Below are 23,030 nucleotides of genomic sequence, written 5' to 3'. Positions count from 1 at the left end.
GGGAAAAACAATGGGGAGGGGAAGTATTTGCACAAGCTGGAACATGTTACAGTAAGGGTGAGGTCATTTTGACGTCAAAACATTTTGATGGAAAAATTGAATTAGTAAAAAAACAAGAACGGGTTGTTGTTATCTCTGTAGAATACAGAAAACAGTGCATTAATATTATAAATGTGTATGCTCCAAATGAATCAAATGAGAAAATGGCATTTTTTCATTCTATTAGAAATATTGTGGATGAACTTGAAACCGACCAGTTTATCTTATGTGGTGTTTTTAACTGTGTGGTCAACAATGAACTTGACATAATTTCTGGCCGGCCTCATAGTAACAGAGAAATTGAAGTTTTCACAGATTTAACCAATACCTTAACTGACATATGGAGATACTTTCATGATGATGAAAAAGATTATACCTGGAACAGATTTAACCCCTTTGTTGCCAGGCGTCTTGATTATTGTTTTGTATCTAGAGGAGTGTTGTTATCGTGTGTATCAGCAGATCATATTTGTGTCCCAAGTTCAGATCACAAAGCTGTTGTTGTCGAAATGAATGACAAGGATTTTATTAGAGGTCCAGGTTACTGGCGGTTCAACAACAGTTATTTGAAAAATCAACATTTTCTTGAACAAATGAATTCACTTCTGGATGTTTTGGTTGAAGAAGCCGAGAATGATGCCTCAGCAATAAACAGATGGGAATTGGCAAAAGTACAGATAAGAAACTTCTGCATTGAATTTGGTAAAAAACAGTCGTGTAATAGTCTGAAAACTGATTCTGAAAATACGGTAAAAGATAGTTTGGAATTTTTGTCCCAAGAATTTGTTCCACGCCTTAGTGAAGAACAGTCACGTTTATGTGAGGGGTTAGTAAATCCCGCAGAAGCAGCCGACGCTCTGTGTAGCATGAAAAATGGCTCGGCCCCCGGGGCTGATGGAATTTCTATTGATTTCATGAAAGTATTTTGGAGCAAGATAAGCAGATTGCTTGTTGATTCATTTAATGAATCATTTGAAAGGGAAGAGTTATCATATACGCAAAATCAAGGGGTGATAATATTGTTGCATAAAGGAAAAGATTTGGATAGAGAACGATTAAGTAATTGGAGACCAATTACTTTAACTAATACTGATTATAAGATTCTAGCTAAAGTTTTGGCAAGAAGAATGGGTTTAGTAATTAATGAACTAATCAGTGTAGATCAGGTTGGTTACCTAAAAGACAGAAATATATCAACAGTGATTAGAACGATTGACGATGCGGTTAATTACTTTAATGTTAGTGGAAAGGCGGGTTATCTGCTTGCCCTGGATTTTAAAAAAGCTTTCGACAGTGTATCAAAGTCACTACTTCTTAATGTTTTTGACAGATTTGGATTTGGATCTAGTTTTAAAAAGTGGGTGGAGATTTTGATAAAAGGTACTACAAGCTGTATAAATCATGGAGGTTGGTTATCGGAGAGTTTTAACGTATTTAGTGGGATTCGACAAGGTTGCCCGTTTTCGCCGTTGGCTTTCGTCTTGGCGGTAGAATTGTTGGCGATTAAGATAAGAAACAGCCCTATAGTTGGAATAATTACACCGAACATGATTAATCAGGATGGTACGGTCATAAAGATAAAACAAATGGCAGATGATACAACCCTGTTTTTAAAAAATCGAGATGATGCTAACATGGCAATGAACATATTGAACCAATTTAGCAAAGTCTCAGGGCTACAATTAAACTTAGATAAAACGAAAGCTTTAAGAATGGGGAGAGAACCAACGGAACCTAATCTGCCTTTCCACGTTGTTAAGGAGATTAAAATTTTAGGGATTAAATTTAGTAGTTGTAAAATGGCAAAAGACATCGAGGAAAACTGGAAATTCAAAATGGAGAGTCTTGATGCCATGATTAAACAGTGGAGTAAAAGAGATCTCAGTATACAGGGAAAAATAACAGTTATTAAAACGTTTATGACTTCCCCATTTGTGTATATTATGCAGTCTGTTGGTCTTCCAAAGCAAGTTCTCACACAGCTAAACACGAAACTATACAAATTTGTATGGCAAAAACAATATAGTAATAAAAAAGCTTTTGAAAAGATAAAAAGGAAAATTATGGAGTCTGAATATGAGAATGGTGGATTGAAAATGATCAATATGTTTGATATACAGAAAGTGTTTTATTTAAATTGGATTGGACGGTTGCATGAAGCAGGTCGAGAAAATTGGAGTGCAATCCCAAAATGGCACATTCAACAATTAACAGATTTTAATCACCTGGCAAAAATTAATTGCACACAAAAGGAATTACAAGGAATCGAAAAAGTTCAAAATGATTTTTGGAAAGAGGTATTTTTGACATATCTTGATAATAAAAATAAAGTAGGTTTAGAGGAAGTTGACAGAAATGATGTTGGTAATCAACTGTTATTTAATAATAGACTGATTCAGTTTAAAGGTAAAGTGTTGGATTTTGTAAAATGGCGCCAGAAAGGTTTTAATGTTATAAATGATTTGTTGAATGTTGAAAGAAATCAGTTTCTGTTATGTGAAGATGTTCAGATCACTGTGCAGCAAAACCCTGCAATAACCTTTTTTGAATACAACGCTGTGATGAATGCAATTCCAAAACAATGGAAAGATTGGATTGTAGACAACCCAGCACATATAGTTAATGTAGATATAATTGATGATGAATTGAATGTGTTTAAAAGCAAACCCAAGTTAATTAAGTTATATTTAAAGAAAAAACGGAATTATAGCATTGAAAAATCTCATGCAATCGATTTTTGGAAAAGAAAACTAGATTTTGTTTTTGTCGAACAGACGTGGTTGTTGCCCCGACAGGTGACAAAAGAAGTGCGCCTGCGTGTGTTGCAATGGAAAATTTGTCACAATTTATTTCCCACCAATATTTTATTACATAAAATGAAAGTAAGTCAAACAAAAAACTGTAACGAGTGCCCACATATTTTGGATGTCATGGAACACTTTTTCTATGAGTGTCCCCGAATTAGAAGGTTTTGGACTTATATTGAAAAAATGTTGAACAGTCTGACAGGTCAGGCTTTCTTATTGTCTACTACAGATGTATTATTCGGAATCGAAAAATGTCAGGAATCAGCGTTAATTAACCATGTTTTATTAATAGCAAAAATGTGCATTAGCAAAGTTAAGAAAACTAAATCGCCTATTCCATTGGAAATTGTATTTCAACAAGAACTTGCGCTACGAAAGGTGTATCCCCATTGTCCTTAGCTAGATTGCTGTTGAATTAAAAAGTAATTTAATGGAAATGTAACCTGTAATGCAAAAGAAAACAAAATTAAAATTTCATTGAAGAAAAAAAAAAGAAAAGACCAATGAAGAAGGATATGCTCACCGCCCAAAAAGAAAGAAAAAAAAGAAAAAAAAAAAGAAAAAAGACAAAAGAGGCAAAAAAGATGGGTTGAAGCAACCTTGCATGCAACTGAGGTCAAAAAAAAAAAAAAAAAAAAAAAAAGACTATGCAACCAGGTACCAAGAAGCCGTGCCTCTGAAGAAAATTGACACCGAGACTGTTGCCGAGGCACTTGTGGACATTTTCAGCAGAATTGGGGTTCCTGAAGAGATCCTCACAGACCTGGGGACACAGTTTGTCTCTGAATGCATGGAAGAGGTCAACAGGCTGCTGAGCATTCGTCACTTGACTACGACAGCTTATCACCCGATGTGCAATGGGCTGGTAGAAAAATTCAATGCGACGCTGAAGTCCACGCTGAAGAAACTATGCAGTGAGCAGCCAAGGCAGTGGCATCGCTACATCAATGCCTTGCTGTTTGCATACAGGGAGGTGCCACAAGAGTCCACTGGATTCTCCCCGTTCGAGCTGATGTACGGGCGGACCGTGAGAGGCCCGATGCAGATACTAAAGGAATTGTGGACGAAAGATGTGGACACACCTGAAGTGAAGAACAGTTACCAGTACGTGTTCGAGTTGCGAGAGAAACTGGAGGAGACTCTCGAGATTGCTCGAGAGAACTTGAGAAAGTCTCAGGATAGTGGAAAGCACTACTACGACCGCAAAGCCGTAAACAGGAAGTTTACACCAGGTAACAAAGTGCTGATACTGCTTCCCACTGATCACAACAAACTACTGATGCAGTGGAAAGGCCCATACGAGGTTGAGGCCGTGGTAGGGATCAACGACTACAAGGTGAATGTCGGCAAGAAGTCCAAGATCTACCACGCTAACCTCCTGAAACTGTATGTGGAGAGACCTCCGGAAGCAGTACGGGTCGCAGTAATGGTGGAAGAACCAGCCGAACTAGACGAGTTCGACGGTGAGGAACTACTGGAGTTGGGAGACCTCCACAAGAAAGAGGGAATGGATGACGTCAAGCTAGGACCTGACCTGACAGAAGATCAGCAGAAGGAGCTGCATGATTTTATGGGCGACTTCACCCATAGGTTCTGTGATGTTCCAGGCTCTACGTCCTTGGTCGAACACGAAGTCCACCTCACATCTGACGTTCCTGTTCGGTCAAAACCATACCCTATCCCGTTTCAGGCTCGGGAATCCTTGAAGAAGGACATCGACAACATGTTGAAGATGCCCGGGGTCATCCGTGAGTCATCATCCCCTTACTCATCTCCCGTTGTTGTTGTCAAGAAGAAAGACGGCACAAACAGGGTATGCATTGACTTCAGGAAAGTCAACAAGATCACCGTGTTTGACCCTGAACCAATGCCGACGGCAACTGATCTGTTCCGACGGTTAACTGGCAGTAAGATCTTCTCAAAGATCGATCTCAGCAAGGGATATTGGCAGATTCCTGTGCGTGAAGAGGACATACCAAAGACCGCCTTTGCAACTCCAGACGGAACGTATGAGTGCCTGCGGATGCCTTTTGGCATGGTGAACAGTGGTGCTACCCTTATTAAGAGGGGAATGCGAAAAATGCTCAAAGGAATGAAGAATGTTGTGTACTACTGGGATGATCTGCTAGTCCACACGGAGACCTTTGCGGAGCATCTGGAGACTTTGAGGGAACTGTTTTCCCGCCTGACAAAAGCCAATCTGACCGTGAGACCCAGCAAGTGCATTTTGGGGACCGACAACGTTGACTTCATAGGTCATTCACTGAAGGAAGGTCAAAAGGGGCTTTTGTTGGAAAACGTCACCAAGATCCTCAATGCGCCACGTCCTGAAACCAAGAAGCAGGTGCGATCCTTCCTTGGATTGACTGGGTACTACAGAGAGTTTATTCCAAACTTCGCCGCCATAACGGCGCCTTTGTCGGACATGACCCGAAAAGGATGCCCCAACCGAATACTCTGGGGACCAGCTCAGGAGAAGGCATACCAGACCGTGCGCGACCTGATGTTACGAGACCCGGTGCTATGCCTTCCTGATACCGCCAAAGAGTTCATCTTGCGTACAGACGCATCGGACGAAGGGATCGGCGCCATGCTGATGCAAGAGCATGGAGGTAAACCGTTTCCGGTCAGCTATGCCAGCAAGAAGCTGTCAGAAGCCGAGAAGAACTACTCAACCATGGAGAAAGAGTGTTTAGCCATCGTGTGGGGAATCAAGAAATTTGAACTCTACCTCCAAGGGGTGAAATTCGTGCTTCAGACTGATCACAAACCCCTCACCTACCTGAACTCTGCGAAGTTTGTGAATAATCGTATCATGAGGTGGGTGATGTACTTGCAGAACTTTGATATGCGAGTGGAATCGATCAAAGGTTCAGACAATGTTGGAGCAGATTTTCTCAGCCGAGTATGTGAGTAAAACTGTGTTCATTCTCCAACAGACTAATGTACATACCTGGATTTCAATCTGTTATGTATACATAATATGTGTACAGGTAGCGTTTCAATGATTGAAAGAAATTAGGTAAATTTCTTCTGGTGTTGGGGGTAATGTTAGGAAACGCTACCGTTGCTGAGCTTTGGTTCAGTTTTGTGTGTTGCATGTAGTTGACTTATTTGTACTTTGTGGGAAAGTACCGATATTGTATTTTGTAAACACAATATTTATGCTTGGACGAGAATGCAGGTGAACTTTCTAGTCCTGTCAAAACAAGTTGTTTACCATGCTGTTCTTAGTGTGAGTTCGTGGCGTTCGTTCGGATTAAGTGCGTCGGCCCTTTTGATGTACGTCATAGAGAATGTCGCTAGTTTAGTCCATGCACGGCTCGTATAATGTAGTTGTATCATGTTCGGTCTGGAATATTCTCGAGATTGAGTATTTACTATATATGCCAGCGCGATTTGAATGTTAAAAAAGCTTCTATTTGAGTTCTGCTAGATGTGCAGTTGTATGTATGTAATGCTAAATAAATCCTCGAACTCAATTTGACGAGTTGTTTTCTGTTGCTGCGAAGACGGGCGACGTAGAATAAAAGAACACAACTATACGACGTTTGGGAACTTGTGGCAATCTCAAGTGTCGTGTAACACACTGATAGTTTTGTTTCTAACAGCACTGATAGTTTTGTTTCTAACAGCACTAATAGTTTTGTTTCTAACAGCACTGATATAGTTTTGTTTCTAACAGCACTGATAGTTTTGTTTCTAACAACACTAACTGTTTTGTTAAAGTGTTATACAGTGAAAAACAATGTTTTAATGAAACACACGCCAACTTTTTTTGATAACACCAATTTTACAGTGACATTTTTACATATCTATACCAAATACCCAGAAATCTGATTCCCATTTAAACTAATTTACAAAATGTTTCATTAATGCTGAAAATCTCAAAATGGCTCATGTATGACAACTGAAACAGTTCATGTGCAGAAAAAAGTGAAAGTTACAGTTGTACATTTTGACGTCTTATGTCTGCTGCACTGACACAAAAACAGTAATATCGATATCAACTGAGGTTCAAGTTCTGGATTCCTGAAACATAATTCATAGCTACCACATAGTCTGAATTTATCTGCTTTGCCCGCAGACTGGGTGAAAAGTGTAAATAACAATGTGAGGTTCATACTCTCAGAACATGAATTAGCAATAAGACGAGCGAGCACTCCAAAATCAAATCAAGAGGAAATCCTCAGAAATATTTATGTAAAGTGCTGCATCCCTGAAGCTGTCTGAATACAGTGGAACCCCCTTTTAAGACCTCCGACAATCCTGAGAAAATCAGATCTTCAATAAGGGGAGGGGGTGTCAAAAAGGAGGTGGGGGGGGGGGGGGGGGGTTGGGGGTGTTGTATAAATTTACAGACTTTATGAACAAAAAATCAGAAAAACATCTTAAAAAGAGGGAAACCTTAAATTGAGGTTCGACTGTACACAGCAATCGAGGCGGCTAAACTGAAACTATAACTGTTCCACAAACTCCCAATCCTGACTTGACGTAGAAAAAATAAAAGTTGAAAAAAAGGACATTAAAGCGTTAATGAAACTGAGGTTCATCGTACGGTACCAGTAACCAAACGGAGGTAGAAATTCAAACTAAATCTTTAAAACACTGGGAACATTTGTAGCCACCCTTCCCGTGACAGCAACCACGTACTGCACCACAGATCTGACCAGACTTTTACCCTACAAGGTCAGGTCAGGTCAGACCAGATCAAGGTCAGGTCCATCAATATAGTCCTGTGAGGTTAACTCTCATGAAAATTAGGGTTGCTTTCTGCCTGGGAAGCAAGGTCAGGTCAGGTCGGGTCAAGGTCAGGTTAGGTCAGGTACATCCATATAGTCCTGTGAGGTTAACTCTCATGAAAATTAGGGTTGCTTTCTGCTTGGGAAAAGCGAGCTGCCAAATACAGTATCTGGCACAACCCATTTTTTACATTTAGTCAAGTTTTGACTAAATGTTTTAACATAGAGGGGGGAATCGAGACGAGGGTCGTGGTGTATGTGTGTGTGTGTGTGTGTGTGTGTCTGTGTGTAGAGCGATTCAGACTAAACTACTGGGCTGATCTTTATGAAATTTGACATGAGAGTTCCTGGGTATGATATCCCCGGACGTTTTTTTCTCTTTTTCGATAAATACCTTTGATGACGTCATATCCGGCTTTTTGTAAAAGTTGAGGCAGCACTGTCACACCCTCATTTTTCAATTAAATTGATTGAAATTTTGGCAAAGCAATCTTCGACAAAGGCCGGGGTTTGGTATTGCATTTCAGCTTGGTGGCTTAAAAACTAATGAGTGAGTTTGGTCATTAAAAATCGGAAACTTGTAATTAAAATTATTTTTTTATTAAACGATCCAAAAACAATTTCATCTTATTCTTCATCATTTTTTGATTCCAAAAACATATACATATGTTATATTTGGATTAAAAACAATCTCTGAAAATTAAAAATTTTAAAATTATGATCAAAATTAAATTTCCGAAATCGATTTAAAAACTATTTCATCTTATTCCTTGTCGGTTCCTGATTCCAAAAACATATAGATATGATATGTTTGGATTAAAAACACGCTCAGAAAGTTAAAACGAAGAGAGGTACAGTAAAGCGTGCTATGAAGCACAGCGCAACCGCTGCCGCGCCAAACAGGCTCGTCACTTTCACTGCCTTTTGCACTAGCGGCGGACTACGTTCAGTTTCATTCTGTGAGTTCCACAGCTTGACTAAATGTAGTAATTTTGCCTTACGCGACTTGTTTTATTTCTTTTTTCCTGCATGCATGTGTGTAGGTTTCCAAGCCCTGAGGCTTTCGCTGTGAGCTTGGGATCTTCATCGTGAGGACACATGCGCATTGGGGTGTTCGGACACCGAGGAGAGTCTGCACAAAGTTGACTCCAGAAAATAAATCCCTCGCCGAACCTGGGAATCGAACCCACCCATATATGCAGCAACAAACTGGTTTCAAAGCCAGCGCCTGTTTGTTTGTTTGCTTAACGCCCAGCCGACCACGAAGGGCCATATCAGGGCGGTGCTGCTTTGACATATAACGTGCGCCACACACAAGACAGAATTCGCAGCACAGGCTTCATGTCTCACCCAGTCACATTATTCTGACACCGGACCACCCAATCTTAGCCCTAACCCCATAATGCCAGACACCAGGCGGAGCAGCCACTAGATTGCCAATTTTAAAGTCTTAGGTATGACCCGTCCGGGGTTCGAACCCACGACCTCCCGATCACGGGGCGGGCGCCTTACCACTAGGCCAACCGTGCCGGTAGCCAGCGCCTGAGTTATCTCCCAGCCTCATGAGAATACCAGATGACAAGAGCGTTCCTTATTTACGACGCACACCAACAATCTACAGCTTGAAGTGCAGAGAGGGATTCAAGTTTTTGTGTGTATTTTGGATGGATGAATTTCGCAGACTGATTCAGGTTGCTCCACCCTATGGAAAGCCAGCAGCAACAAGAGTTGCGCATGCACCCATGTGTGTGGGTGCATATTGAGGGGCAATCTGCAACCTACACTTCTGGTTGCCAGAATGGCCGAGATCTTTGACGTACGTGCCACTGCGGCAGCGAGTCACGATCGAGGGTGGAACATGCATGATATCGTCTCTGAGGCTGCACATAAAGTTGACCAGTATCCCTCCCGACCTGGATTCCAACCCCGCCACCCTTTAGGATCCCCAGTCTGCAAGTGCTCTATCAACTGAGCTACCACCAGGCCAGTGCGTCCCCTGTAAAAGTCTGGACGTAGAGATGATCTGTGGTGGGGTACCTGCTTGCTTTAACACCAGAAGGATTGCATGGACCTTTCAGACACAATAGCAAAACAGATTACACGATAAAATGTCCAAGACGAAGCATACACGAGTACATTACACTGATCAAAAAGGCATAGCACATGAAACATGTTACAAGACGCGCAGCACGTGAAACATGTTACAAGACGCGCAGCACGTGAAACATGTTACAAGACGCGCATGCAGCACATGAAACATGTTACAAGACACGCAGCACGTGAAACATGTTACAAGACGTGCAGCACATGAAACATGTTACAAGACGCGCAGCACATGAAACATGTTACAAGACGCGCAGCACATGAAACATGTTACAAGACGCGCAGCACATGAAACATGTTACAAGACGCCAGCACATTCAGACATTGTACAGTGGAACCACTCCTTTCCAGACCTCCAAAAATCTGAGTCAGGTCTTGAAAAGGAGGAAGTCTTCAATCAATCAATCAATCAATCAATCAATCAATCAATATGAGGCTTATAAATCCCTGCGCCTTGAATATGTGCGCGATATAAATTGCATTAAAAAAAAAAAATTTAAATTAAAAAAAAATTAAAAAATCCCTGCGCTTAGAACTGTACCCACGGAATGCGCGCGATATAAGCCTCATATTGATTGATTGATTGAATATGAGGCTTATATAGCTATTCTGATGAACACGTGGGGGAATTCGGGGGCTGTGATTGGATGGTCTCTTCCGATCATCAAAGCATAATGCTACGGAAGTCGGCCATTTTTCTCAATATCCAAAAGCATATTGTCAATAACAAAGACGCATGGTTCCGGTTTCTTCCACGTGTATAAAGTACACGCATACCTCGCCAGGTTTGTTTATGTGACAAGTCGACAGACGATGCCATTTGCTTTGTGTGTGTTTTTGTTGTTGCTTACTGTACATGACATACATTACGTGTAAAATCCAGTTCTTTAACAGGCAACAAACCTTGCAAATTTCCAGAAGCTGCAATCTGAAGCGACCTATCTCTGATTATAGCAGACGATCTCTCCAATGTTTAACACAAAATCAGCAAACTCTCCTGTCACATAGAACGTCCATTGTATAGTGCAATGTTGAAATGAAGTTACCGGTCTGAAACATTTAGTCGTTTCTTCTGAGACAATCCTTGTTCTCTTATCATCTACAGATTTACCGCAGTCTTCACCACGCGAATTCCCAACAGAAGTCAGACTTTCGAACATACAATATATGTAGGCAAGCATGATACGTCATGACGTCATATGATTCCTAGCATATTGACGTAATGCTTGTAACATTGAATAGGCCTATGTGTGTACATGTATGCATAATTACATGACGTCACAGTACCACGTGACACGTTTGCATTGTGTACTCCAACATGGCTGCAGGCTACAATAAACCTGGACGAACTCCCATCAAATCTATTTGTATCATTGGATGCATGGACTGTGTGCAATCTATCTAACTAAAAGATATAACATGGTGTCAGAACTGGGGGTTGGAGTCACTTTTGGATGCCTACGAGGTTCAGCTACGCTTCAGTTTGCCGTCAAAACGCAACTGTAGTGGGCGCGAAAAAGAACTTTCCCGAAAAAGTACCGGCAGCGGACCAAGGGAAATAACTCGTGGAACACGTGAAACAAAATGTCCGACCACGAAGGCGAAGCACAGCCGGCGGCGGAGCACAACCGTGCTGGTGGTACTGAGAGGAGACCACACAGATTTTCATCCAGTATTCCTCCACCTTCCAAGCTTGTGTTGTCGTCCAGTGGTATGCAGACCAAATGGAAACGCTTCAAGAGAGCATGGACCAACTACGAAGTAGCAACAAGATTGTCGGACGAGACAAAGGAGTACAGGTGTGCTGTTTTCATGACTTGTATCGGCGAAGAAGCCAATGAACTGTTTGATGGTTTCTCATTCACTAACACTGAAAGAAAGAATGACATTGACACTGTTATCAAAAAGTTTGATGATTTCTTTGTTGGTGAGACAAATGAAGTGTATGAGGCTTATGTGTTCAACAATAGGGTCCAAGAAACATCAGAAAGCATTGACACATACATTGCTGCCCTCAGACAACTTGCAAAAACATGCAATTTTGAAAACCAAGAAGACAGAATGATCCGTGATAGGATAGTCGTAGGGGTGAAGGATGATGATGTCAGACAGAAATTGCTTGAAGTGAAAGGCCTAACTTTGCAGCAGTGTGTTGACACATGTAGGGCGCATGAAAGAGCCAAAGCACACATCATGACCAAAACAGAGGACCAAAAGGTACACAAGATCAAAAAGTCAAAGCATCATTCTCACTCTCAGAAATACAAAGACAAGAAAACTACTCAGAGTAGTACTACTTCTAGCAATGACAGAGTAGTGTGCACCAGATGTGCTAGAAAGCATGACAAAGGGAAATGCCCAGCGTATGGCATGAAATGTTTGAAATGTTCAAAGCTCAATCACTTTGCAGCCTGCTGTAGGAGCAGTAAGAAAAATGTACATGTCATGCATGAAGATGACACAGATTCATACACAAGCTCAGAGTCAGAATCAGAGTCAGAAAGCAACATACACATAGTGCAAAGACAGGACACTGAGACAGAAGAGCAAGAAATATTTGTTGATGCACTAGAAATCAGTTCAGACACAGAAAATGATGATGTTTATGTTGACGCAGTGGAATATTTGACCAGTGTAGAGGACAATCAGTTGTTCGTCACAGTAGATGTAGAAAACATCACAGTCAAGTTCAAAGTTGACACTGGTGCACAGGGAAATGTGCTCCCACTGCACACATACAACAGTCTTCACAACAAGCCCTCTCTGAACAAAACCAAAACTAGATTGACCAGTTTCACAGGGGGTAATCTCAGTGTTAAAGGCACATGTACACTGAATGTGATGGGTGAAGAGTTAAAGTTCTATGTGGTAGACACAAATCAACCAGCGCTGATAGGTCTTGCATCATCAAGACTACTGAGACTCGTACAGATCTGCAGCGTAGACGCAGACACAGTTGACAAAGATTTTCCCACTATCTTTGGGGAGCTGGGAAATTTGGGCACGGAATACCACATAGTTGTTGACGAATCAGTCAAACCTGTCATTCAGCCACCCAGAAAGGTTCCATTCGCTCTCAGAGAGAGAATTAAAGAAGAGTTGGACCGAATGGAAAAATTAGGGGTCATTGAGCCACAAGAAGGACCTACAGATTGGGTCAGTAGCATGGTGGTGGTGGAAAAACCTGACAAAACGTTAAGGGTATGCATGGACCCAAAAGACCTTAACAAGGCAATCAAGCGTGAGCACTTTGCGATGCCCACAGTTGATGAGGTCACAGCACAGCTAGAAGGTGCAGAACTGTTCACCAAACTGGATGCACAGAATGGTTTCTGGCAGATACCTTTAGATGCAGAAAGTTCAAAACTGTGCTGTATGCAAACACCTTTCGGACGGTACGTTTTCAAAAGACTACCCATGGGTCTGGCATGTTCCAGTGAGGTTTTTCACAAAACCATCAAAGCCATGTTCAGTGACATACCAAGAGTCGACAACTGGGTCGACGACATTCTGATCTGGGGTCGCAACCAAACAGAACATGATGAAGCGCTGAATGCAGCACTTAGAAGGGCAAATGACCGCAACTTGACACTCAAAAGAAAGAAGTGTGAGTTTGCACAGACAGAGATCAAATACATTGGCCACATCATAGGCAAAGACGGCATTAAACCAGATCCAGACAAAATAGCAGCCATACAAAACATGCCGTCACCACAGTCAAAGGCAGACCTCCAGAGATTTTTGGGAATGGTCAATTATCTGGGAAAGTTTGTCTCAAATATGGCTGAGCTCACAGCACCACTGCGCACTTTGCTCAAGAAAGAAGTGTGCTGGCAGTGGAATCATGAACAAGAGCAAGCATTCAAAGCAGTCAAAAAGCAGCTGACTAAAGCACCCATACTTGCTCACTACAGCACAGACAAACCGGTGAAAATCACAGCTGATTCATCATCAGTAGGGTTAGGCTGTGCACTCATGCAGGATGACAGACCTGTAGCCTACGCGTCTCGAGCACTCACTCAAGCAGAACAAAACTATGCACAAATCGAAAAAGAAACGTTGGCCATAGTGTTCGCTTGTGAAAAATTCCATCAATATATCTATGGAAAGCAGTGTGAGGTTGAAACAGACCACAAACCAATCGAGAACATCTGGAAAAAGCCACTGAACAAATGTCCGCCTAGGATTCAAAGACTCATGTTGAGGCTACAGCGCTATGATCTGAACATCACATACAAACCAGGCAAAGAAATGTATGTTGCAGACACACTGTCAAGAGCGTCAGTCAAAACAGACACACAGGTAGGGTCAGAAAATGAAGAAATGGTGAAAATCCATGTGGCCACATTCATGAATAGTTTACCTGTAGCAGACAACAGAAAGCAGGAAATGAGAGAAGAAACAGACAAAGACCCAGAATTGAAAGAGCAAATTCTGAAAGGTTTCCCAGCAGACAAATACCAAGTTGACGCTGAGATCAGACAGTATTTCCAATACAATGAAGAACTAAGTGTGATCGATGGCATCATTTTCAAAGCAGACAAAATTCTCATTCCAAAATCTATGAGAAAAGAAATGCTGGGTAGAATACATGAAGGACACCTGGGTATCGAAAAGTGCAAAAACAGAGCAAGAGTCATTTTCTTTTGGCCTGGGATGTCATCACAAATAGAAGACATAGTCAGCTCATGCTCAGTGTGGGCCAAACACAGAAACAAACAGAAAAAAGAACCAATGATCAGTCATGAAATTCCAGACAGACCATGGAAAAAAGTAGGGACTGATTTGTTCGCATGGAATGACCGTGACTACTTGCTGATAACTGACTATCACTCAAAGTTTGTTGAATACGCACTCCTTCCTGACACAAAGAGCAAAACAGTGATAAAACACATGAAATCCATATTTGCCAGACAGGGAATTCCTGAAGAAGTGGTATCAGACAACGGACCACAATACTCGAGTGAGAAATTTGCACGCAAATGGGAATTCAAACACACAACATCAAGCCCTACTTACCCTCAGTCAAATGGATTAGCTGAAAGGATGGTACAAACTTTGAAGAAGCTCTTTCAAAAAGCAAAGGATAGTGGGGAGGATGTCTACTTAGCGCTTCTAAACTACAGAACCACACCTATCAGTAGCACACTCCCATCTCCAGCAGAGATTCTCATGAACAGAAAACTGAGAACAAGACTGGACATCAACACAGACAGACTAAAAACCAAGGGCTCACACAAAGTGAAGAAAACACTCAAAGAAAGACAGAGCAGACAAAAGCAACAGTATGATAAAACAGCAAAGTCACTCCCAACACTACACAAAGATGACAAGGTGTACATCAGTGACAAAGGGAAGTGGCGCCCAGCCACAGTTGTAAAACATACAGACACACCAAGATCATATCTTGTACAGACTGACTCTGGCACCTACAGGAGAAATAGGCGAGACCTACTAAAAGTCAGCACAAAATCAGACAGTGAAAACACACCAATCAAAAACACTGCTCAGCCAGAGAGAAATAATTCAGTGCCACAGATTCCTGGTAATCAAAACTCAGTGCCACAAACTACTGGCAAGCAAAAATCTATGCCTCAGACTCCTGACAAGCAAAAATCAGTGCCTCAGACTCCTGGCAAGCAAAAACCACTGTCACAGACTCCTGGCATACAAAACCAAACAACTCAAGCTATGACTAATCACAATGATGATAGAAACAGTAGCTCACAGTGCGAAAAGCAATCAAGTCACTCATCAATCAAAAGCAAAGCTCAGACAAGCAACACACCCACACAAGCACCAAGCCACATGCATGCGGAAACTCCGAAAGCACCTGTAGCTACCAGGAGTGGTAGAATTGTGAGGATACCTGTGAAAATGGGAGATTATGTGTGCAATCATGCGTGTGAATGCAAAGGACAATGTTAATTGATTTTGTGTAAAATGTTATGAGTGTTATAATCTTCAAGTTTCACTTTCAGGACAATCGGTCACACCGTAAAAGGTGAATGGACAATCAGAACATGAAGAGACTAATAATGTGACTTTCCAAGGACATCAATGAACATTTATTTTATTTGAAGAATCCATGGACATTCCAAGTGAAGTTTATTGGAATTACTACTTGGGACTTTATTTACATTGTTTGTGGATGCAGGGCCGGACTACCGGGGGGGTTATGGGGGTTGCGCAACCCCCCCCCCCCTAGCCTAAACATGTACCTTACTTATTTAATTTTTTTTTTATTATTGCTTATTTTATGCCGTTTCATGCAAGGAGCGACCATTTTCCTATCTCAGAATATGACCTACCCATCAGCTTCAGGGGGCTTTGCCCCCTGACCCCCACAACAAGGGGGGAGGGGAGTTCTAGGGTTTCCGTACCCCCCCCCCCCCCCCAGCCAAAAAATAAAAATATTGAATGAGGCATGCATTTCTTTATTTTACATTGAGTTTCAATTTTTGGGGTATTAATCAGTGACAAAATCTGCTGCCTGAAACTGGTAATGATCATCCTCAGAATGCACCAGATTGCACCATTTTGCATCCTTTTTTTCAAAATTTTCCGGGGGGGCATGCCCCCGGACCCCCCTAGCAAGCTAGGCGCTTTGCGCCGTCGGCTCGGCGCTTTGCGCCTTCACACCCATATCTTCACAATATACTTTTGAAAAAAACCACCCATAAAATGAACTGATCCGCCCCTGCCGCCAGGGGGGACATCCCCCTGGGCCACCACTGGCAACCCCCCCCCCCCTCTTTGCCTAGTCCGGCCCTGGGATGATTGATAGTGTGTGAGTTTTAAGTTGTGAGTTCAAGTTGTATGTGCAACAAATTTATTTGTTAACTGGAAAAGGGGGATGTAACATATAGGCCTATGTGTGTACATGTATGCATAATTACATGACGTCACAGTACCACGTGACACGTTTGCATTGTGTACTCCAACATGGCTGCAGGCTACAATAAACCTGGACGAACTCCCATCAAATCTATTTGTATCATTGGATGCATGGACTGTGTGCAATCTATCTAACTAAAAGATATAACAATGCTAAACATCCGGTTATCTCGAGTTTTCTCCGTAATACATGTCCGTGGGTTTTTCAATGTTCGGTTATTTCCGTGGCTTCATGCGGAAAGGGAACCGTCGTCTGCAATCAAGGACATGGACCATTCTGGTACTTGTTGCTGACAAAAACATGATTTTAACACAGAATTTAATGTCAGAATAGCTATATAAACGCTATTGTGTTTTCATCGTAGCAATAGGGTCCGATATTTAGACTCGAACAAGTATAATCCGACTCGTCTTCGACTCGTCGGCATTATACTTGTCTCGTCTAAATATCGGGCCCTATTGCTACGCTGAAAACACAATAGCTGTTAATATCGCGCGTATTCCGTGGGTACAGTTCTAAGCGCAGGGATTTATTTATTTATTTTTTTTATTTTTTATTTATTTATTATTTTTTTTAAATTTACAGAGATTATGAATAGAAAGACTAAGAAAACAGGGTCCAAAAATGGAAGAAGTCTTAAATTGGAGGGTCTTAAAAAGGGGGGGGGGGGTTCCGCTGTACTCAACAGCTCATCACAAAAGGCTCATGAGTGAAGAAAATCTTTAAAAAAGAACAGTCAACAAACGCATAATGCTACACACGCAGCACACGCTTATTCCAAATAGCAAGATAAGAAATTGGTGAGAGTCACACACAATCAAAACATTCTTCATATCAACCATCAAGCCATATGTATACTAGAACTTTGTAATACAAAATTAAAAGAAAAAAGAAAAAGAAAAAAATGGTCGCTCTTTCAGTCGAACAACAATTGTCAATTAGAAATTAATAAGCAATGGCAAACAGATGCAAATGATTGATCTGGCAGTAATGTAGTCTATACACATGGATTATTTAAAGGGCGATACTGGTAGGCATTGCGTTCAAGCCTGTTCTTAATATACGCTGCGTGCAATGTACAAAAACTACTGCATGCAGCTGCGTGCAGTGAATTTCACTGGGCAAGTATTGCTTTGAGCAGTAGAAAAGGTATGTGTGTCTCCCGCATTAGCGGTGCTGCGGCGTACTGCATATATATATTAAGAACAGCCTTAATAAAGGAGGGTGGGAGAGGGGGATGAGCGGCGGGAGTCTTAAATTGAGAGGGGGGGGGGGGGGGGGGGGGGTTAACAGGTGGGATTCACTGTATCAAGGGTACCCACCCCACCTTCCTTCACGTACAACAATGCATTGAACATGAGGCGCTTTTTCTGCAGGCCCAGAAGCTGCTGCTATAATTCTACAGAATCGTTTCACGACACAGAGTTGTCATTTTTGATTACAATGGGGCATGCCTTAATTATTACCTGCAACTAGTGTTGACCAAGTGGGTCAACCAGAGGTATACGTGTTTTGTCTGAGAGTTCATGAGCTGCCTTCTTTCTGCTGCTGTTAAGTTCTAACAGGCAATTTACTCCATGTACTGTAGCTTAACCTCCCCCCCTCCACTAAAAAAAAAGCAGGATGTTGCTAACTTGCTTATCATCGGTAATCATCAGTAGTCGCCTCAACTAATTTTACATCCCAAAAATCTTTGCTGTCGTTTTGGCAGCACTGTCAAAAATGTTCCATGATATAGGAAAAGGGGACAGATGCCTTGAACTGCCCTAACTTTCCGAAATATGCTGAAACTTTTATGGCCGTTTCACAAAACCTGCTAAAAAAAAAGGAAATAGTAGAAACATCCCTGCAAGGCCCTCATTTCCACCAACCTCCAGCAACAGTCTTCAGCCAGCCCCCCCTCACTTAGGCCAGAAGAAAAAAGAGTTCTTTGTTTCCGATTCCCTGACCGACATTAATTTTTCCTCCGAACCCTAGAACGTGTTTTGGATCCATCCCATCAAAAACATATTTTTGTTATGAAGGACAAAATTCAATTTTGCAGACTTTGCAAGAAGAGCTACTCTTCCCCCACATCCAGGGGGCACTGTTTGAGCGATTTCCGGCCAATGAAAAGCCACATACGCCTGTGTAAATGAAAAACAAAACAGGCGAAAATACAACATTTAGTCAAGCTGTCGAACTCACAGAATGAAACTGAACGCAATGCAATTTTTCAGCAAGACCGTATACTCGTAGTGCGCTCATCGTCAGTCCACCGCTCATGGCAAAGGCAGTGAAATTGACAAGAAGAGCGGGGTAATAGTTGCGCTGAGAAGGATAGCACGCCTTTCTGTACCTCTCTTCGTTTTAACTTTCTGAGCGTGTTTTTAATCCAAACATATCATATCTATATGTTTTTGGAATCACGAACCGACAAGGAATAAGATGAAAGTGTTTTTAAATTGATTTCAAAAATGTAATTTTGATCATAATTTTTATATTTTTAATTTTCAGAGCTTGTTTTTAATCCAAATATAACCTATTTATATGTTTTTGGAATCAGAAAATGATGAAGAATAAGATGAACAAAAATTTGGATCGTTTTAAATTTTTTTGTTTTTTTTACAATTTTCAGATTTTTAATGACCAAAGTCATTAATTAATTTCTAAGCCACCAAGCTGAAATGCAATACCGAAGTTCGGCTAGGACGACACAGAACAGTCCTAATACGTCTTTCTTGTCCACACAAAACCACGCAGCGAATTCGAACACGTTAAGACGACACAGAACAGTCTCAACACATTGTCTCTCTCGTGATACACAATTCCACGCAGCAAACACCTCCCGACACGTTTTGTCGACAGCACCAAATCAGCAAGTTGTCTCTCTATCTTCCACACAAAGTCCCGCACTGTTTGCTGTAACCATGGCGACAGACGTAGCATTTTCACCCTGTAATATGTCTCCTTTGTCCACCCTTCGTTCAATCAAACAGTGGTTTTCGTCAATCACATCCTCGTCAACAGCAACACTGTTGCCTTCGGTGGGTGGCGGCATGGAAGAACAGCCGCTGTCCATGCTATCGTTGTCGATGATGGCGGTGGCGGTGGCGGTGGGGGGGATGACTGTTTGGAAGGGAGGAGCGGAAGGGGTCCCACTGCTCAGCAGCTGTTCGAGTTCTTCGCTCTGTAAGGAAGGGAGGAAGGAAGGTGTGTCAGTGTATGTGTGTGTTCATTTATGTGTGTGAGTGTGCATGCTTGTGCGTGCGTGCATGTATGTGTGTGTGTGTGTGTGTGTGTGTGTGTGTGTGTGTGTGTGTGTGTGTGTGTGTGCAAATATGTGTGCATGCACATGTGTATGTACGTACGATTTAAATGATCGTCAGTCATAAGTCATCTCTTTTAGGTTGCAAGACACAGACCGGCGTATGAAACACATATTAACACACCTTCCTTCCTCCCTTCCTTACAACCCAACAGCGTTTCCGCGAAGAAAAAAACCAGACATGCGCAGTGACCCTACCGTACCTCAACCCTGTTCCTCGCGAAAACTCGCTCCTTAGCTCCTTCTGTAGTTGCCTGCAACGACAAAAAAAGTAACGGTGAACATTTAGACACCTGCCTATAACACACAAAACCAGGTAAAATAGTCATGCCCCCCCTCCCCCCCCCCCCAACCCTCTCCACTTTGTTGTGACATATGCCCTGTCAACATAAACATTTTGCTGTTGTTATTGAAAGTACAGGTGGGGTTTTTTTTTGTGTTTCTCTGCACAGTTATTCCCTTACTTGATGGGTAGCCTTGTTTCTTTTCTAAATATAAGGACAACTGATGCAAGAACGTATGTGTTGTAAGATACAGTTCATTGGATCTGGCCTGGAAAAGACAGATAGTAGCTTAGTAACAGACAGACAGACAGACAAGTAACAGACAAACAGACAGACGCACGCACGCACGCATGCACACACACACACGAACAAACACACAGACATGCACACACACACACACACACACGCACATACACATACATGAACACACACACAAACATGCACAAAGACACACACACATACCTCTGTTTGCAGACAATGACGATGACAGTGAAAATGATACTCGTGAGACCAATCACTGAGCCACCGAGGATCCCAAGGTGTCGGTTGCTCAAACCACTCTTGCTACTGCCACTTCCCTGATCTGCACATACATGTAATAACCATCAGGCCTGGGAACCCCTGTTTTGCACTTAAACTTTTTAAACTTGGTGTAATTTCAGAAAAATGAGCGTACTCCACACAGAATTTGAACATCCATGATTCAGGCACGGGAATTGAAAAAAGTCAAAAAGGCTGAAAATATTTAAGTAATAGCAAAGTCGACGGCGCGAAGCACCTAGCCTGAATACTAGGGGGGTCCGGGGGCATGCCCGACCGGAATTTTTTTCTCTCCAAAGAACCCAAATTTTGCAATTTGGTGTCATCTGAGCTCCAAGTTTGCCATTAAATTAAGTTTTTAGAACCATTTTTGCCTCCCTCGTTTATTTTTTCGGCGGACACTTTTGCTTTTTCGGCGGAACAAAAAAAAATAAATCGGCGGAAGTTTGCCTTTTGGCGGACAATTCCCATGCCTGATGATTCAAACATGCTTTACACGCATCCGTCGCACTGTTAATTAAGTTTACCGATACATTTAAAACAAATGCTTCTTCCTATGTCTACTGACAAAAGCTGTTATCATGTGTCAAAACACTGGATCGGTTGCGGGATGCGCTTGTGAAGGAAAGTAGTCTAGGAATGTTTTAAGTCTGAACAATACATCATCTTTATAAACCACAGGGAGACCCTGCTCTAGCCGCTGTTCTTTCTTTCTTTCTTTATTTGGTGTTTAACGTCGTTTTCAACCACGAAGGTTATATCGCGACGGGGAAAGGGGGGGAGATGGGATAGAACCACTTGTTAATTGTTTCTTGTTCACAAAAGCACTAATCAAAAAATTGCTCCAAGGGCTTGCAACGTAGTACAATATTATTACCTTACTGGGAGAATGCAAGTTTCCAGTACAAAGGACTTAACATTTCTTACATACTGCTTGACTAAAATCTTTACAAAAATGGACTATATTCTATACAAGAAACACTTAACAAGGGTAAAAGGAGAAACAGAATCCGTTAGTCGCCTCTTACGACATGCTGGATCGAGAACATCGGGTAAATTCTTCCCCCTAACCCGCGGGGGGAGAAACAGAATCCGTTAGTCGCCTCTTACCACATGCTGGGGAGCATCGGGTAAATTCTTCCCCCTAACCCGCGGGGGGAGAAACAGAATCCGTTAGTCGCCTCTTACGACATGCTGGGGAGCATCGGGTAAATTCTTCCCCCTAACCTGCGGGGGGAGAAACAGAATCCGTTAGTCGCCTCCTACGACATGCTGGGGAGCATCGGGTAAATTCTTTCCCCTAACACGCGGGGGGTGAAACAGAATCCGTTAGTCGCCTCTTACGACATGCTGGGGAGCATCGGGTAAATTCTTCCCCCTAACCCGCGGGGGGAGAAACAGAATCCGTTAGTCGCCTCTTACGACATGCTGGGGAGCATCGGGTAAATTCTTCCCCCTAACCCGCGGGGGGAGAAACAGAATCCGTTAGTCGCCTCCTACGACATGCTGGGGAGCATCGGGTAAATTCTTTCCCCTAACACGCGGGGGGTGAAACAGAATCCGTTAGTCGCCTCTTACGACATGCTGGGGAGCATCGGGTAAATTCTTCCCCCTAACCTGCGGGGGGTGAAACAGAATCCATTAGTCGCCTCTTACGACATGCTGGGGAGCATCGGGTAAATTCTTCCCCCTACCCCCGGGGGGTGAAACAGAATCCGTTAGTCGCCTCTTACGACATGCTGGGGGGCATCGGGTAAATTATTCCCCCTAACCCGCGGGGGGTGAAACAGAATCCGTTAGTCGCCTCTCAGTTACGACATGCTGGGGAGCATCGGGTAAATTCTTCCCCCTAACCAGCGGGGGGAGAAACAGAATCCGTTAGTCGCTACTTACGACATGCTGGGGAGCATCGGGTAAATTCTTCCCCCTAACCCGCGGGGGGACCAGGGAGGGGTAAATCCTTCCCCCTAACCCGCGGGGGGAAGGCGCTGTACAACCAAGGTAAAAAGAAAGGTAGTACAGTCAAACCAGTCTGTATCGACCACTCACAGGACTGACCAGAAGTGGTTGCTATGGATTGGTGAATTATATGAAAACAATCTCATTGGGGATGTTATGTTATATGTTATATGAAGTCTTCTATCGCGCGCGTATCTCCAGACTCGGACTCAAGGCGCAGGGATCTATTTATGCAGGGATCTATTTATGCCGTGTGAGATGGAATTTTTTACACAATACATGCACGCATTCACATCGACCAGCAGATCGCAGCCATTTCGGCGCATATCCTACTTTTCACGGCCTATTATT

The 23,030-nt window shown here is 42.4% G+C and overlaps 1 protein-coding gene across 1 annotated transcript in view; it reads right to left on the bottom strand.

The window, feature by feature from the left end:
* Positions 1 to 15,278: 15,278 nt before the first annotated feature.
* Positions 15,279 to 23,030, bottom strand: part of LOC138952596 (protogenin-like) — a 40,092-nt gene continuing 32,340 nt past the window's right edge. The window contains exons 12-15 of the mRNA XM_070324287.1: positions 20,643 to 20,763; positions 20,090 to 20,150; positions 19,585 to 19,758; positions 15,279 to 15,353 (exon numbers count right to left, since the gene is read on the bottom strand). Coding sequence (XP_070180388.1) covers positions 15,279 to 15,353; positions 19,585 to 19,758; positions 20,090 to 20,150; positions 20,643 to 20,763 — 431 coding nt within the window. The remainder of the gene's footprint in view (positions 15,354 to 19,584; positions 19,759 to 20,089; positions 20,151 to 20,642; positions 20,764 to 23,030) is intronic.

This window comes from Littorina saxatilis, linkage group LG17 (assembly GCF_037325665.1).
Source record: "Littorina saxatilis isolate snail1 linkage group LG17, US_GU_Lsax_2.0, whole genome shotgun sequence".
In the NCBI taxonomy this organism is placed as follows: Eukaryota; Metazoa; Mollusca; class Gastropoda; order Littorinimorpha; family Littorinidae; genus Littorina; species Littorina saxatilis.
The sequence above is the reverse complement of the archived record's forward strand: the minus strand, read 5'-3'. Positions and strand labels throughout refer to the sequence as shown.